The 17,843-nt window shown below is 42.5% G+C and overlaps 1 protein-coding gene across 1 annotated transcript in view; it reads left to right on the top strand.

Moving 5' to 3' along the window:
• Window positions 1-2,339: 2,339 nt before the first annotated feature.
• The window catches only part of LOC109937847 (guanine nucleotide-binding protein G(s) subunit alpha), a 286,905-nt gene continuing 271,401 nt past the window's right edge, over window positions 2,340-17,843 (top strand). The window contains exon 1 of the mRNA XM_048608115.1: window positions 2,340-2,845. Coding sequence (XP_048464072.1) covers window positions 2,572-2,845 — 274 coding nt within the window. The 5' untranslated portion in view covers window positions 2,340-2,571. The remainder of the gene's footprint in view (window positions 2,846-17,843) is intronic.

The raw sequence follows: 17,843 nt of genomic DNA, 5'->3' as shown, positions 1-17,843 counted from the left end.
ACAGGTTTAGCAGGTGATAGGAAAGGTAAATGGAATATTGGCCTTTATTTCAAAGGGAATTAAATAAGGAGGTCTTGCTAAAACTATACGAGGCACTTGTTAGACCAACGCTGGAATATTATGAACAGTTTTGGTGAATCCTTGGAATTCTTTACTGCAGAAGACGATAGAGGCTGGGCTGTTAAGTATATTCAAGACTGAAGTAGATAGATTTTAATCACTGAGGGAATCAGGGGTTATGGACATAAGACAGGAAAGAGGAGTTGAGGATGATGAGATCAGCCATAATCTCCTTAAATGGTGGAGAAGACTTGATGGGCTAAATAGCCTACTGCTGCTCCTAAATCTTATGGTCTAAAAGTGAAGGTTGATTCTTGGCACTCTAGTGTAGAACTGACGGAGTGGGAAACAAATGTGATTTCTTTTTTGCTTGTTTAAAGAACGTAATTTGGCTGGCTACAGAATTTATTGCCCATCTCTAATTGCTGTGGAGAAGGTCGTGGTGAGCTGCATTCTAGAATCACTGCTGTCCTTGGCTTATAGGGACACCCTCCGGGCTATTAAGAATGGAGTTCCAGGGTTTTGGCCCAGTGAAGGATTAGCAACATACTTCCAAGTCAGGATGGTGTGTGACTTTAGGGGAATTTGCAGGTGGTGGTGTTCTCATGCATCTGCTGCCCATTTCCTTCCAGGTGGTAGAGCTTGTGGTTTGGAAAAAGCAGTGGAAGGAACCTTGGTGAGCCACTGGTTTTCAAGTTTGCAGATGCCACAGAACTGGGTGGGAATGTGAGCGGTAAAAAGAATGCAAAGAGGCTTCAAGGAGATTTATGAAAGCTGAGGAAGTGGTCAAGAGCATGGCAGATGGAATATACTGTTGATAAGTGTGAGGTTATCCACTTTGGTAGGAGAAATGAAGAGTATTTCTCCAATGGGGAAAGATTTGGAATTGTTGATGTCCAAAGGGACTTGGGTGTCCTTGTACACAAGTCAGTGAAAGCCAGCATGTAGGCGCAGCCAACAATTAAAAAGGCAAATAATACCCTGGCTTTTATTGCAAGAGATTTGGGTAGAGGATAAAGATGAGAGTTGATCTCATACAAACATAAAACTATTATTCCAGGGTAGATAAAAAAGATGTTTCCCTTTCCCCTAGCATGTTCAGCTCTTGGGGACATCATGTCAGAACAAGGGGATGACTATAGCCTGAGATCAGAAGGAATTTCTTCACTCAGAGGATGGTGAATATTTAGAATTCTCTACCCCAGGAGGTAGGAACATTCAATCATTGAGAATGTTCAAGTCTGAGACTGCTAGATTTCTAGACACAAATGAGATTAAGGAATATGAATTAAAAACAGAAATTGCTGGAAAAGCTCAGCAGGTCTGGTAGCATCTGTGGAGAGGAATCAGAGTTAATATTTTGGGTCCAGTGATGCTTCCTGACTTGTTTCAGTTTTTAATTGAGGAATATGAAGTTAGTGCTGGAAAATGGTGCTGAGGCAGATATGGGGCCATGATCTAGAATGCAACAGGCTAGAGGGGCTGAATGGCCTACTCCAGTTCCTGTCTTTTGAAGAATCATAGGGCCAGTATTTTGGATGAGATTGCAAATTGAGGGCCCCAACTGCCCTCTCAAGTGGATGAATCGACCCTCTTTTGAAGGAGAGCAGAGGAGTTCACCCCGATGCCTCGGTGAATATTTACCCCTGATCTACCTGACAAAATACTGAGTCTCTCCTGGTTAACAGAACACTGCCTGAGAGAGCCGGCCCTGTGCGAATGGGCGGTCGTATCTACAACATTAAAGGGTCGAGTGGACTTGACAAACTATGACAGGAAAGCTCTACATAAACACAAGTTTTTTTTTCAAAACTAATGGTGATGAGAGAGAAACTTGCTATCCAGTTCCAGGCTATAATTTAAGCTTCCTGGGTTAAAAGCTTGATTTGGGAAATTAAGATTTGTTTACGCTTCCCTGAAATGTACACATACCTTGTTACTCGCTGCCTTAGTATTTTTTATATAAAAAAGAGATTAATAACGGAATGTTTTTGCTTTATACTGAACCATACCATTAAAGCTCACACGTTTTAAGATCTGCCAAGGGTTTTAGATAGACTAATGCAATGTGTACCCCCACCCGCTTTGAGCTGGAGAGAAAGGTTAATGGGGAGGGGAGGGAAAAGAGACTGGAAGAAAATATTGATAGGGAAAGGGATGATTTAAAACGTGGGAAGTCACAACGAGAGCCTGAGCCCACCCACCTCGCTTAGTGCGCCAGTCATTTACGGTAATGTGTTTTAAAAGAAGGTTCATTTCCTGATCACGTAGCAGCGAGGGAACTGTTATCTTGTTTCTATAATAAAAAAAAAGCCGAAGGAGGAGTTGGGGGGTGGTGAAAGTGTGTGGAGGAATCGAGGCCAGGGATTTCTGGGCCATTCCTTTAGTGTTCGGGAGAGGGAGTTGGGCTCAGATGGTGACAGGGAGCCGCTGAAGTTGTTGGTTCCCTGGCCGGGGGAGCTTTAGCGAGCAGCTTGTTGTATCCATTTGCTCGGTTACATTGTGACAGCCATGGGGACGTGTTACAGTCTCAGGTCGCGGCTTATCGGTCCCCACAGCGCCTCCAGCATCGCGTACTCCGGGGGCCGGCCGACCAACGCCATCGCCGGCGGAGGGGAAGGCGAAGCTGGCCAACACGAGCATCCGGACGGGCAGCTGAGAGAGCGGCTCCGGTCTGAGGAGAAAGCCCGCCTCAAAGCGGATAAGAAACGGAGCCGCAGCATCGACAAGAGCCTGAAGGCGGAGAAGCGCGAGTACAAGCAGACCCACCGGCTCCTACTGCTCGGTAAGTCTCCCTTCAGCTCCGTCCTCCCGCCTGGCTTCCACCTGTCATCCTCCTCAATAAACCAGCAGTTTGTAACTTTCTAGCTCCTGCGGCTGCAGTTCGGGCTAAAGACTGTCACGGATCTCATGGGTCCTAAAGAAAAAAAAGTCAGGATGAGCACGCACTGTCCTCTGGCCTTGAAGGATATGGCTGGCTTTAGGGAGTCAGTGCTGTACGGTGCACTTCAAAATTTCACCTTTGTGAGAACAGACTTTTTATTCTGCTGTGGATGTTTGTGGGGATGGGGAATGGGACTGTGGTTTGAATAAGTGGGGTCTGACTGTCACACATGGCTGATGGAAAGTGGTACAGCTCCTGTGACTAACTATGTAAATCTGAAGTCATCCAAAACCATCTTCGCTTTGCTCCCTAGCCTGGCCTTGGCTCCTGGTTCAGCAACATTCGCTTTAATTCTGTGTTCGACTAACACCATAGCCTCGCTCTTTCTGTAACTTCCCCCAGATCATAACCCTCTAAGAACACTGTGTTCCTCCATGTCTGCGGCCTTACCCACAGATAGATTATGGTGTAGTTAGTGGTAATGTCACTGGATAAATAACCCTGAGGCCCATGTGTAGGCTGTGCACTCAAATCCCCACCATGATAGGGATGAAATTTAAATTCGATGAATAAAACTAGACTGTAAACATTCTTGGTACTGAGAACTGTCCTTAATTATTCTAACAGCCCAACTGGTTCACTGATCTCTTTTGGGAAGGAAATCTGCCATCTTTACCAAATTTTGGCTTAAGCTTGACTCCAGATCCATAGCAATGTACTTGATTTATAACAGCCCTTGGGAGGGGGCAAAAACCTCAAGCAAGATGCTCAGTTCAAGAGCACTTAGGAATCAACAGCAAATGTTGGCCTTGCCACACTGCGTGAAAGGATAAAATTTCACTTAACTTGACATCCTACAACTAGTGACTGTGTCTTGCCTAATCTTTGGAATTCTTTTCTTAAAATCAACCTCTTCGAGCAAACTTTTGATCGTCTAAACTGATGTTGGCCCTTTGATTATTGTCTGATTACTATTCAGTGAAGATGCTTTCCTCCCTAAAGGTGTTATATAAATATCAGTTCTTGCGTTGTGTCCTGTCTCATCACATGCAAAAGCGGTCAATTCAACCAGTTCGTCTTCTATGATAATTAAAACTCCTCCAGTACCTCTGTTATCAACTTGTCCACATCCTGCTCTGGGTGAGCTGCAGCTTCTTCCCAATTAATATTGTAAAGTCTGAGGCCCAGACCTTCTGCTCCTGCTATGAAGTCTTTGCAACAATTCTCCCTTCTTCAAGAATGATCTCACGCTGGAGCAGACTATTTGAAGCCATGGTATACTGTTCAACTTGGAGCTTCTTCTCTGTTTCTGTATTGTCCCAATGTTGAAGATTGTTCATTTCAACCTTTGCATTATCACCTTCCCTACCACAACCTCCCTGTGGCTGAAACCAGATCATTCTATGCTGAGATAACAAGGTGTAGAGCTGGATGAACACAGCAGGCCAAGCAGCATCAGAGGAGCAGGAAAGCTGACGTTTTGGGCCTAGACCCTTCAGAAAAAAATGCTGTCCTGGTTAGTTACCCGTTGTCTGTAAACGTCTATTCTGTCAATATCCTGTTGCCTGTATACTGTGGTGCAATGGTGTTTGATGGCTATATTGCTGGTTTATTAATCCAGAAGCCTAGGCTAATGCTTTGGGAACATGTATTCAAAACTTCAATTTGTAGATGTGGAATACGTAACCATTTCCTTGAGAGATGAATATAAAAAGCACATCTGAGTCTTCTTTGAAAGAGTGGACTTTCAGAGGGTTAGTGAGAGTACTGTAGCTTCTCTTCAGTTTGCTTGGCATATTGATGGTCAGTATCAGGTTGTTACATTGGTAAGAGTCTGCAGTTTTTGTTACTTCTGATTGGTAAATTGCACTGTGTAAAGGCATCTGCAAACTAACATTTCATGTATTAGACTGATTATAGCCCCAGCTTGAATGTTGACCCCTTTCAGGTGTTAGCTGACTTGCTGTGCATTTTTTTTCTTGCATTTTAATTAAATTTTGCAGCAGTGATACTTGTTTCTGTTTAATTTTGTTGACGTATTGATGGCTACATTTTTCTAGTTTTGGTTAACTTCTCCTTTTTTTGATGACATGAATATTCATCAGGAGGGTGGCGCCCAAAGGTGATGACACACAACCTGTGAAGAAAGTGTTTGGTACGCTTGCCTTTATTGGTCAATGAATTGAGTATAGGAGTTGGGAAGTCATATTGCGGCTGTACAGGATATTAGTTAGGCCACTTTTGGAGTATTGCATACAATTCTGGTCTCCCTGCTATAGGAAAGGTGTTGTTAAACTTGGAAGGCAGAAAAGATTTAGAAGGATGTTGTTGGGGTTGGAGGGTTTGAGCTATAGGGAGACACTGAATAGGTTGGGGCTATTTTCACTGAAATGTCGGAAGCTGAAGTGTGAATCTTAGAAACTTGTAAAATCTTGAAGGGCATGGATAGGGAGAATAGCCAAGGTCTTTTTCCCCAGGGTAAGGGAGACTAAAACAGAGAGCATAGGTTTAAGGTGAGAGGGGAAAGATGTAAAAGAGACCTAAGGGGCAACTTTTTCATACAGAGGGTGGTGCGTGTATGGAATGAGCTGCCAGAGGAAGTGGTAGAGGCTGGTACAGTTACAACATTTAAAAGGCACCTGGATGGATATATGAATGGGAAGGGTTTCGAGCGATTTATAGGCCAAATACTAGCATATGGGACTACATTAATTCAGGATATCTGGTCGGCATGGAAGCATTGGACCAAAGAGTCTGTTTCTGTGCAGTATTCTATAGCTCCAAGGTGAAGATGACCAATTGCCAGAGCTGTGATTATTGAGGAAATGCTGGGCATGATTTTCATAATTGACAAGAAACACATGGACAGCAAGCCCATTTGTCCTGTTTTAAGGCTGAGTGATATACCTCGAGGTAGGTTATTTTTCCACTCAGTTCGTTCCTCTCTAGTACATCATGTTCCATGAGCACCTGCCCCACCACCCCCAAATAAGAGGCCAATCATCATCTTTAAGCTGGACAGTGAGGGGTTAGTCTTCATTTTGTGTAAGAATTGTGAAACAGGCAATAAATTCATAGCATCAAAGGGTCCCTGTAGTGTAGAAGCAGGCCATTCAGCCCATCAAGTTCACACTGGCCCTCCAAAGAGCTTTCCTCCACCACCACCACCACCACCACCCATCCCCTCCCTATCCTCGTAACCCTGCAGTTCCCATGGCTAACCCACCCAGTCTGCACACGCCTGGATACTATGAGCAATTTACCATGGCCAACCCACCTAACCTGTGCATCTTTGGACTGTGGGAGGAAGCCCATGCGGTCACAGGGAGAATGTGCAAACTCTACACAGACAGTCACCTGAGGGTGGAATCGAACCCGGGACCGTGGTGCTTTGAGGTAGCAGTGTTAACGACTGATCCACTGTGCCACCCAAGTTGACGGCTTATGTTATATCTCTCCAAATTTTCAGTTACAAGGTAATGGAAATAACTATCAGAGGAAGATGTGGAACGGGTTGCCAGTTTGCTATCAGCAGTTTCACACTTGTTGGGTATTACATAAAGTTAAAATGCTAAAATGTCAAAATGCTACTGAAGCACAAACCAGCTGAAGCCCGACATGATCACTTGTCAGACAGATTTGTGGCATTCTGATATGTACTGAGAGCATTGGCCGGTTATTCCCCTCCTCCCAACCAATCTTGCCCAGTTCACCCTCACACCATCCCTCACCTTTGCATTGCAGAGTGCTGAGGCAACTCCAATATATTGTTGCTAAAAAGTAACCAAAATATGTGATCCTCCCCTTCTCTCTGGGATGGTATCATATCACATAGGCCAAAGGCTTTATTTGAGGGAGAGGGAGATCAAGATCAAGCGTGTGCAGCCTGGTGGCAGCTGGTATGCTAACACATCTGTGTTTGTGAACATGTTCAGAAGTATTAAAAATGTGTGGCTGATCGCCTGAGAGATGCGTAAATAATGTCCTATTCAAGAACTGCACTTCTGGGTTGATGTTGACTGCTCTGACTTGCGATAGCAGTGAAACCAAAAGCAGCTGGGATTGGTGTCCATGACTCAGTTTATTTTACATAATCCATAAGAGTGTGGAATTGTAGCTGGCTCAGGTTTCACCCCTTGGGTGAAGATTGGAGTGGTTTTGTAAAGAGGATCATTGCAACGTGGCTTGTTGTTGTTATACGTATCATCAAAAAGACTGAGTAGATGGTGTAGCTTTTAGTGGATCTTGGGTTGGGCCCAAGGTTCTCTATAGCTGAAGGATGGATGGCATTACAGTCCTTTTCGACAAGCAAAGTGATGTTCTGCATGATCCTTGGCATCCGTAGAAGTGTAGCATAAAGTATGCCTACCTAAAGACCATAAGATATAGGGATAAAATTAGGCCATTCGGCCCATCGAACTGCTCTGCCATTTGATCATGGCTGATGTGTTTCTTAACCCCAAAGGTGCAGCCAAATAACATCATGAAACCTCAGCAGCACCTCAAAACATATTCCAATTCATCCCACTCCACTGAGTCCTGTAAATGGTTCCCTTTCTCCCGTTTTTGATCGAATCTGCTTCCACTGCTGACCCTGGCAGTACGTTCTAGATTGTGACAGCTCAGTGTATTCAATTTTGTTAAAGAAAAGTTCTCCTTATCTTGTTACTAGTTCTTTTTCCAGCCAGTCAATTTGGTTATCTACCTGGCAATGGAAACAGTTTTTCAAAACACTTCATCTTTTTGAAGACCTCTTAAAATCTCTCTTCTAACCTCCCTGTCTCAAATGGAGAACAATTCCAGCTCTCCCCATATCCCTTATTCCCTGGCATCACTCTGTAGAATCTCCTCTGCAACCTCTTGAAGGCTGTGACATTCATTTTAAAGAGCCGCTCCCACAACCAGCTGTGATACTCTGAGTGAGGCCTACCCAGTCATTTATAAAAGTTTAACTTGGCATCCTTTTAAACTCTGCTTCGATTCATAAAGCCGAGAATCTGATCTGATCTCCTTTTCTTTTTAGAAAGCCATGTTGACTTGTCTTGCCGTTCAAAACATAATGTGTTTGAGCCCCCAGTTCTCCTTATCCCCTCTAAAGTTGGACCATATTAACTGACTTTTGTAAACCCACATAATTATACATAAATAGGTATCAGGGTTGTGATTGGAAACTCAACTATAATTGGAATCAAGCTGTCTCCTTTCCTATGTGGCATGATATGTTGACAAATACGCAGAACCATTGGTTCTCAAAGTAGGTTTTTATGTAGGCAATGGCCTGAATAGGCGAGACTTGGCAATTGCCTTCCTGTAGATTTCAGGCTGGAAATCTGGAAAATGCACCTTTTTTCTATTTCTGTCTCTCATTCTGTCTGGTCCATACGTTAGATTTGTTTTTCATTGTTTTCAAACAAACTAGTCAAGTCAGAGTACAAGAGTTAGTGTTGAGTTTTGTGTTTGCACAAATATTCAAAAGTGAGAGCTTTCAAAAACGAAGCCAGCTTTCTCTGGTTGCTGGGTATGTGACAGGCTGGTTTGTTTATCTAGTGTTCCATTTTCAAAATCTGTTGTGATCTTAATAATCCAGGTGGTTGGAATATGAGTTGTATCATGGCATTTTCAGAATTCTGAACTCTATTTAATAAAAAAACACAACCTGGGATATTTAATTTTTTTTTACATTTGGCAAACAGTCAAAGTGACCATGAAGCTGTCTGATTATCATAAAATCCAAACCCCTTGTGCTTTTTCGGGGCCACAGCTATCCTTGCCCAGTCTGGTTGACTCTATGATGCAAGTCACATGTAATTCAGCACGGAACCGGACCCTTCGATCCAACTAGTCCATGCTGACCAGGTTTCCAAACTAAACTAGTCCCACCTACCTGCGTTTGGCCCATATCCCTCCAAACCTTTCTTATTCATGTACTTCTCAAAATGTCTTTTAAACGTTGTAACTGTACCAACATCCACCACTTCCTCTGGCAATTCATTCCACACATGAACCACGCTCTGTGTGTTTAAAACAAAAAGTTACCCTTCAAATCCTTTTTAAATCTTTCTCCTTTCACCTCGAAAACAAAGCCCCAAGTTTGAACTCTCCCCACCTTAGGGAAAAGGCCTTTGCTAGTCACCTTATCTATGCCCCTTATGATTTTATAAACCTCTAAGGTCACCCCTCAAAATCATTTATTTAAGTGGAGACGGATCCTGCTCGTGACAGGCGTCTTTGAGTTGGGATAGTCCCTTAGGAACATGTATTTTTCATAATGAATGCTTTATTCTTAATGTATTAAAATATAAATCATTACATGACTAGTGAATGTTGACATTACGTGAAGTGCAAAAGGTTATTGTGGAAAATAAAAGCTATGGTATAGGGGTAACTCAACTCTGTTTCTTCCAATTCTTCATGTCTCTTACTACATTGTAAGTATTACATATGAGCATACAAGATAGGAGTAGAAATAGACCATTCAGCTCCTTGAACCTGCTGTACCATTCAAAAACACCAAGGCTGATTTGATTGTGTTTAGAATTCCATTTTCCCATCTATTCCTGATAGTATCTTTTTTCATTTGTAAGTTCAATTCCTCTCCAACAAATAACGCCATCCATTAAGCTGCATGATTATGTGCTGTACCTGATTAATTTAAGTAATACATTTTTGTCATTTGTGCACTAGAATACCAAAATCCCTCTGAATTCATAGGAATTCTGTAAATGTTCTCCAATGAAGTGATAATCTGCTCCTTTTATTCTTCCTGTCAAAGTTAACAACTTCACATTTTCCCACATTGTACTTAATCTACTAAATTTTTGCCTACTCGCTCTGTCTGTCTGTCTATCATAGCCCTACTGTCTTCACCGCATGCGGTCCTACCCATCTTGGTCTTGTCTGCACATTTAGCCTTCGCTCCCCTTATCAAAATCATGATAATAAATTGTTAAAAAAAAAAAAAAAAGTTGAGACCCCAACAGGACTCAACTCGTTGCATCTAGTCAATCAAAGACCCATTTATGCATACTGTGTTGTCTGACAGCCAGCCGTCTTTCCATGCTAATATGTTACTCCATACAACACTCTAAACCTTTGTGGCACCTTATCAAATGCCTTCTAGAAATCCCGGTATAGTACATCTACAGACTTCCTTATCCACAACACACATTATTCCTTCAGATTTTCTAATCAACTTGTTGAGAAACTTCACAATAAGCCTCTTAGAGCACGTGGTATTTGAATCTGAACCTTCTAGCTCAATGGTTGGGATGCTACCACTGCCCCACAAAGAGCATCTATATAATACTGCTTCACCTATTTTTCTAATTGACCTGTTCAGAGGTGTTATTACGCACCTCTGGAGCAGGTGGGACTTGAACCCAGGCCTCCTGGTTCAGGGAAGGGACACTTTCACTGTACCAAAAGAGGGCCCCCCATATTACTCCTCCACCTATTTTTTTTTTCTCTAATCAAGCTGTTTATAGCTGTCATCCCACCTACCCCAGAGGTATGTTATTTGAACCTGGGCCTCCTGGTCCAGGGGTAGGGACACTACCACTGCACCACAACAGTCCCTATATTACTCCTTCAAAAACCTACAACATATTGGTTGCGCATGATTTCCCTTTGACACCATGCTGATTGCACCCAATTTTCTACGTATTCAGCTATAATCACTTTAATGAATGGAGTCTACACCTTCCTCACAACATACCAGGTTAACTGACCTATTGTTCCCTGTTTACTGTCTCCCTTCCTTGCATAGAGGGGCTATATTTACTATTTTCCAGTCGGATGGCGCCTTTCCTGAATAGAGCGAACTTTGGAAAATGATCAAAGCTTCTACTAATTCATTTGTAACCTCTTAAGACCATAGGATGCAATCTATCTGGACCCAGGAACTTATCAGCTCATTCTCCATCAATTTCCTTAGTACCATTTCCCTCCTGATGGTAATTTCGCTAAGTTTGTCTCTTCCTTACGCCTCTTGATTTACAGCCATCACTGAAATGTTTATTGTATTCTCTCCAGTGAAGACAGAAGAAAATATTTGTACATTTTATCTGCTGCTTCCGTATTATCTACTATTAAGTTTCCATTCTCACTCTACCTATTTTTTTCCTTTTTAAATACCTGCAGAAACTCTGACTATTCATTTCATATCCCTAGCTTGCTTCCTCTCAAACTTTAAAATCTCGATCAAGAGGAAAAAAAATTAATTGTTCTCTATCATTTTTATATCCTGTCCAATTATCTGACCTGCCACTAATTTTTGTCCAGTTATATGCTTTTACCTGAAGTTTTGATGCTTTCCCTAACTTGTTTAGTTAACTGCTGCAATTGACTGCAGTTTTAAATGTTCATAACATGCCAAACATATAGCTCCAACAGGTTATCATGGTTTCCAGCTCCTCGGCGTACTATGCCTGAAAGGCCTCGCACTGTGGCCTTTCCCCATTGCACCTCTTTTCTGACTGCACCGTGCTTTACAGCATTCCTCAGCACTTAGTCCTGCACTTTGGAATGTGCCAATCTTTAACTCTGTCTTGGACATCTCTTTTTGCATTGGAAGTTCCAGGCAGACCAAAGAGTGTCCTTCACCGATTTGAGTGTCCTCCAGTTGCCATTGATGTTTTATCTTGGTGTGACAAACTCTGGGCAGCCCAACATAGCCCTAACTTTCCACATAACAAAGCTGTGGTGGGATGGTAGAGAATTACTCCATAACTGTCCACCTTCAAGGACACCTCGACCTGTCATTTTCAGGTCCAGATTCTGAAAGCCATCCTTGATGGTGTTGGTGTACCTGGTGAGGAAAGTATCACATCGATGACTGGAAGGTGGGGCTGTGTAGATGCACAGGCTGTTCCAATGGAAAAACAATTAGTGCCTCTGCCGTGAGGATTCTCAGCTCTGTTGAGTTTCCTATCTCCCAAGCTCCACCAGAAGGAAAACCAGCAACTGTGAAATTCCAGTACCAAAAAGCAAGAAGGACTGTCTCTGTTGAACCCCCTGTTACTGAAAGAAATCAAACCCAAAGCAGCACAAGCTTGCACAGGCCTGGAAGACCCACCTTGTTGATGATGGTCCCTCCCCTGCCAAGCAAGTCCCATTGAAATGTGATTGACTTTTCATCCTCCTCTGGACCGATCTTGCAAGCCTTTCCGTTGTATTGAACACTAGATCTTAATATTCTGGGAGGCTCAGTAGGATGGGAAAGAAGTGCCAGCCTTGCCAATGATGCCCCTGCCCTGAAAATGGGTTGGAGGAGGGAGCAGGTTATTCTTGACTTGTTTGTGTTTTGCTTTAGTGTCTGCATCCTTTAATTGGCATTTGCTTCCCAACTGCAATCCAAATCCACTGATACGTGTGGTACTATGATGAACTGAGTTCTGCAGGGCTAACTGTTGTCTTGCTAGTCACTGCTATGTCACTGTCATTGAATAAAAATCGAACAGAGATGAGGGGATCCTGGTTTTTTTTCCCATCACCTTTTCCTGCTATTGTAACCTGTTAGATAAGCGGTGAGACAGTTCTCAGCAACTAACTGCTTTGAACTGGCTTAAAATGAACAATCTCAACTAATCTTAGCTGCTTCTTGAGCTGGAGATCCAACGTTGTTATGTCTGACATTGGAGGCAGTGATTTTTAGATTGTGATGCTGATTTTTCTTTCCTTCTGATGGGCAGTTTACCAAGTTAATGGAGCACCTCTAACGTGCAGCAAACTGTTTTAAACTATTTGTGTCTGTTGAAGTAAATAGAGAGAGGAGGCTTCAACTAGGGCTGGATTCCCCCAATAGTGCAACAAGTATTTGTAGCTCACTGCAATATATCACATGCTTTGGAAACACTTCCTGGTATCTGCCACTTCATTTTTTAAATTACTAATGATACTTCCTTTCAAGTTTTATTCTGCCTCTCTTTTCACTGACTCTGAGTGTACCTCTTATTAATGCCACTTTGGGTATGAATCAGAGAGCATAATATTAGATAAAGGTATAAGTGTGCAGTCTCCAATGCCTGCAGTCTAACTATAACTAAGTACTTGGGTGTCAGCTGTGGTTCAGCGGGTGGCAGTCTTGCTTCTGAGTCAGTAGGAAGTGGGTTCAAGTCCCACGCATCTTGGAACGACATTTCAGTATAGTACTTAGTGCTGTGCTTTCAGAGATGCTTTGTTGGGACATCAAACTGATGTTCGTTTGCTTCATGTGGATGTAAAGGATGCCGTGGCTCTATCTTTGAAGAAAGACCGTGGAGTTTGTCCTGAAGTCCTGGACGATATTTTTCCCTCAAAACCAACACCACAAAAAGACAGATTATTTGGTCATTATCACATGGCTTTTTGTGAAATTGCGTTGTGTGTGTCTTGGCTGCTGTGTTGTTGTAAGATAGAGAATGTCTGCACTTCAAAAACCCCTTCATTGGGGTAAAATGCTCTGGGCCATCCTGATGTTATGAAAGATGATTTATCAAAAAGTCTTTTATTTTTTCTCTCTGTATAATGGCTGTTTTTATGCGGATTGAAGGGGCATTGATGCATTGTGAAGTTCTGATTGCTCTTTACATTAGTATATCTAGCTTTCACCCATGTTGAGGTTTTGTTTTCAGCCATGCTGTTAGACACAGTGCTAAGTAGACCCAATGTCATCATAAAATCCATAGAATCCCTACAGTGTTGAAACAGGCCCTTTGGCTCAACAAGTCCACACTGTCACACAGAGCACCCCACCCAGACCTATCCTCCTAATCTTCACGTCCCTAAACACTGTGGGCAATTTAGCATGGCCAATCCACCTAGCCCCCACATCTTTGGACTGTGGGAGGAAACCGGAGCACCCGGAGGAAAGGCACGCAGACATTGGGAGAATGGAATCGAACCCACGTCCCCGGTGCTGTGAGGCAGCAGTGCTAACCACTGAGCCACCGTGCTGCCCCAGTTATATTCTTGTACACAAGCCACTAGCCTGGGCAGTTTGCAGTCCCCAATAGTGGGATTTTTAGTTGGTACTGGAACACAAACCAAAGAAAAATATGAAATGTAAGACCTTTTTGTCTCTTCAAAGTTCATCCCATTGATACCTTAATTATCTAATCATAGAATCCAACTTCGCAAAACCTTTTTACCTACTAACTTACTTGGGGATTATTCACAGAATTTTACAGTCAACCATCTGGCCTTTAGCTCCACTTAGAATTAGCTGTCCATTTAGACCCACTCCTACTACGCTTTCCCTGTGTGTGTAGTTTTGTGTGTTGTCTATTATCAATCAGCATTGATCTATATCTTCATAACATCCCTGTTACTTGGACTTTCTAATCCTTCCTCTTAACTTCACTCCTCTCCCTTCTATTGTTTGGTGTCTTTTCAAGCATGCAACACAATCTCTGAAATCCCTTTGGGATGTTTTGCTACATTATAGCCACTATAATCAATAAAAATGTATCTTATACAGAACCTTCAACAGAATAAAACATCACAAAGCACATCATAGAGTATTTTTAAGTAATATGTTGCTGAATCACAGAGAGGGAGGTCAGGTAACCAAATGCTTTGGTTAAGGAGAGGTAGTTTTTGATGAAGCCCTTTGAGGAAGAAAGTGTGGTAGAGGAGTGTAGAGAGGGAATTCCAGAGCTTGGGGCCTGGGCAACTGAAGACACTGACACTGATGGCAGAGCAATTTAAGACTGATCATGTTCAAAAGGCCAGAATTAGCAAAAGAACAGCCAGGAGTTTGAGAAGCTGGAGGAGGTTTGAGAGAAGTGGGGTGAGGCTATGGAGGGATTTGGAAATACAGCTAATGTAAAATTAATGCATGTCAGAGGGCAGGGGTGGAGGGAGATGGCACTTGGTACAAGTTAAGACATGGACAGCAGGGTTTTGGATGACCGTAAGCTCATGGAGGGTAGAATGTGGGAAACCAGCCAGGGGCGTGTTGGCATAGTTGGTTCTGGTACTAAGCGAGGCATGAATGCAGGTTTTAGCAGCAGATGAGCTGAGATAGGGATGAAGTTGGTGGACATGACCAAGGTCAATGTCAGGGGGTTATTTTGACTTGTTTACCTTTTTTATGGCCAGTGACTGGACAAACACTGAGGTTAAAACAGAAACCATCCTAATTGTTGGGCTCAGCTACTTTTTTTGGATAAACTTGGTCGGCCATAAGGAATGTTTGATTTTTTTTGAGAATCTTGGCTGTAACAATGCTGAGCTTTCCATGTGAAAGCAAAGTGGCATGAGACCATGTGAAGGACACACCTCCTCAGTAGAAAATGCAGCTCCTTCATCGTCGCCCACTGTGCCTTTATTTCGGATATAGTGGTCGGAACTGGAGTAGCCTTGTGAAAGTTATTCACCCATTCAGAAGCTCTTGCAGCGGAGGTTGGTCACAGGAATTTGCTGTTTTGTGCATCTGCAACGCTAATTTCAGCTCTTGGTCACAGACACCAAACAAAGGACCAAGTGAGGAAGTCAGCAACTGTGAACAAATTCTTGTGTTGTCATATTTCTTTTTTTGCGTAGAGAATCCTGGCTGCGAAGCGCAATGCAAATCAAGAAGTAAAGAAAACTTGCATTTAGACAGTGCCTTCCATGATTGCATATCCTTCTCAATTTATTGTGTTAGCGTGGATTACAGGGGAGCAGTGCATCAGTGTGTTATATGCTGAATGGTAAGTGCTATTGAGTAGAATCAGATCTGCAGCAAGTTTGCAGTCCTCATGACTGTCAGTGTAAAGTGGTGCAATATTGGGTCCACGTTAACCACTCCACTTGGAAGGCTAACAAAGTTATACAGGAAGGATTACCATGGGATAGCCACATGCACTTTGAGGAAGTTGCAGTGATGTGAACTGTCCATGACCGTAGGAGCTCGGAGGCTGATGTCTGATTATTGCCTTGAGAAATAGTATAATGTACTGGGGTCAGGAAGGAAAGCAAAGTTGATGCAGGAATGGAGGATTGCAAGCAGGTGTGTGGAGTATGGAATTCTTGGTGATTTGTTGTAATTCCACTTCCAATGAGCAGTTTATTTACATTTTTGGTCTTTGTATAATTTAAGTTAGCCTCACACTACATCCTGCCCTAGGACAACCCATGGGTAGGTGCAGCTGGATAAACCAGAGGTTTTTAATCCAGTAATCGTCTTTAACAGCCCATCAATTCCATGTTTGTTCTCTGTAGATGCTAGGGAAGAAGCAATTTTCCATCTGTGTCCAGTAGTCCTTTGTAAAATCAACTGATCTGTCATAATTTCCTTTTTATCCAAAGAGAACAGATTCTTCCATCTAGTCTATAGCTTAAAAATCTCCCTTCCCCAGAACCATTCTGATAAATCTCCTATGTACCCTCTCTCGAGGACCCTCCCCAATCCTAAATACGGTGAACGGAACAGGATGCAGTACAAACCTGAGCTTTATAAAACAAAAAAAAATCACTGTGGAATCTTCTGCATCTACATGAGAGCAGACCGTTCATCTGAAAGGCCACACCTTTGTCCCTCTGCTGCAGTGGGGTGTCACCCTGGGTGATTGTGCTTAGGTCTTTGGAGTGAGACTTGAATCCCCATCTTCTAATTCATAGTTGATGGTGCAATGGTTTGGACCATTGCCATACAGCTTTTTGACCGGGCAGTGTGTCTTGTATTTGTAAATAAACATTTATGAAAATTTATATTGTTGATGAGGTGACAAAAGTAGTCTAAAAGTTTTGAAAGGCAAAACTCTGTTCTTGTATACAATTAAGAAAACACTGTTACTGCACCATGCCCAACTGCCCTTGCTGATGAGCTGCTTTCTTGAACCCCTGCAGTCCATTGGCTTTGGGTAGACCCACAATGCTTTTAGGGAGAAATTTTCAGGCATTTTGACTCCAGAACAATGAAGGAACAGCAATTCCTTTTCAACTCCAAAATGGTGTGTGTACTGCAGCATAGTTTGTAGTCTTTCCATTTCAGTAATATTTTGTTTCTCTCTCCTTCCCACTGAAATGAATACCCTCACGTTTTTCCGCTTTGTATACTGTTTGTCAAGTTTTTTTTTTCCCGACTCACTTGATCCCTTGCAGGCTGTTTGTGTCCTCCTCGCAACTTACTTTCCCATCTATTATTCTGTCATCATACGTGGCTATAACACACTGTCTTCACTCAAGTTTTTCATGTAAATTATAAAAGGTTGAGGCCTGATCCCTATGGATGAATGATTGTCAATGTGAAATGCTGTTTCTCTCTCCACAAATCCTGTCTAACTGTTGAGTAATTCCAGCATTTTCTGTTTATATTTGAATTTTGTCATTAATACGCAGGAGCGTACTATTTGTCGAGAATGAGGGATCCTTGTTCCTATTTAGACTTTTCTCTGCTTCAAGATGTCAGTTCTGTCCTCTCTCTTTAAACTCTTTGTTTATGGCTCCTTTAATTCTTTCTGTTTTCTCGTTGAACGAACCATGCGCTGTTGTCTTTGCCCACATGTTGGGGCTTCAAAAGCAGGCTAGTGGGAGTGGAATTTACGGTAGAATTCAGCTAAAACAGGTGCCTAATTTGTTGTCCAACTGGCAGAAATTCTGGAGGTACTGAGAATGGATTGTGGATCACTTTGAAATGCCTTATTTACAAGCTAGTGCCTGTGATAAAAATTTAAGGCACCTTTTCAAATACACCCCAACTGATCCTGTAAAATCAGTCTCAAATTCAAGTGGCAGTATCTTTCTTGCTTTGTAACCAACAAACAGGAGTTAAATATCAATGTGAAGAACAGCATACTCTACGAGAGCACACCCTTGGTTTGTGCTTCATCCTGAGCTGTTTTTTTCTGTCAGCAATGGCCTGAAACTATCAACCACATGAGAAATGAATTGCATCTGAAAAGGACAGAAAGTTGCTTAAAATAGGGGTCAAAGAGTG

The sequence above is a fragment of the Rhincodon typus genome, chromosome 19 (genome assembly GCF_021869965.1).
Source record: "Rhincodon typus isolate 14 chromosome 19, sRhiTyp1.1, whole genome shotgun sequence".
NCBI lineage: Eukaryota > Metazoa > Chordata > Chondrichthyes > Orectolobiformes > Rhincodontidae > Rhincodon > Rhincodon typus.
This window is presented reverse-complemented; position numbering and strand designations above follow the sequence as displayed.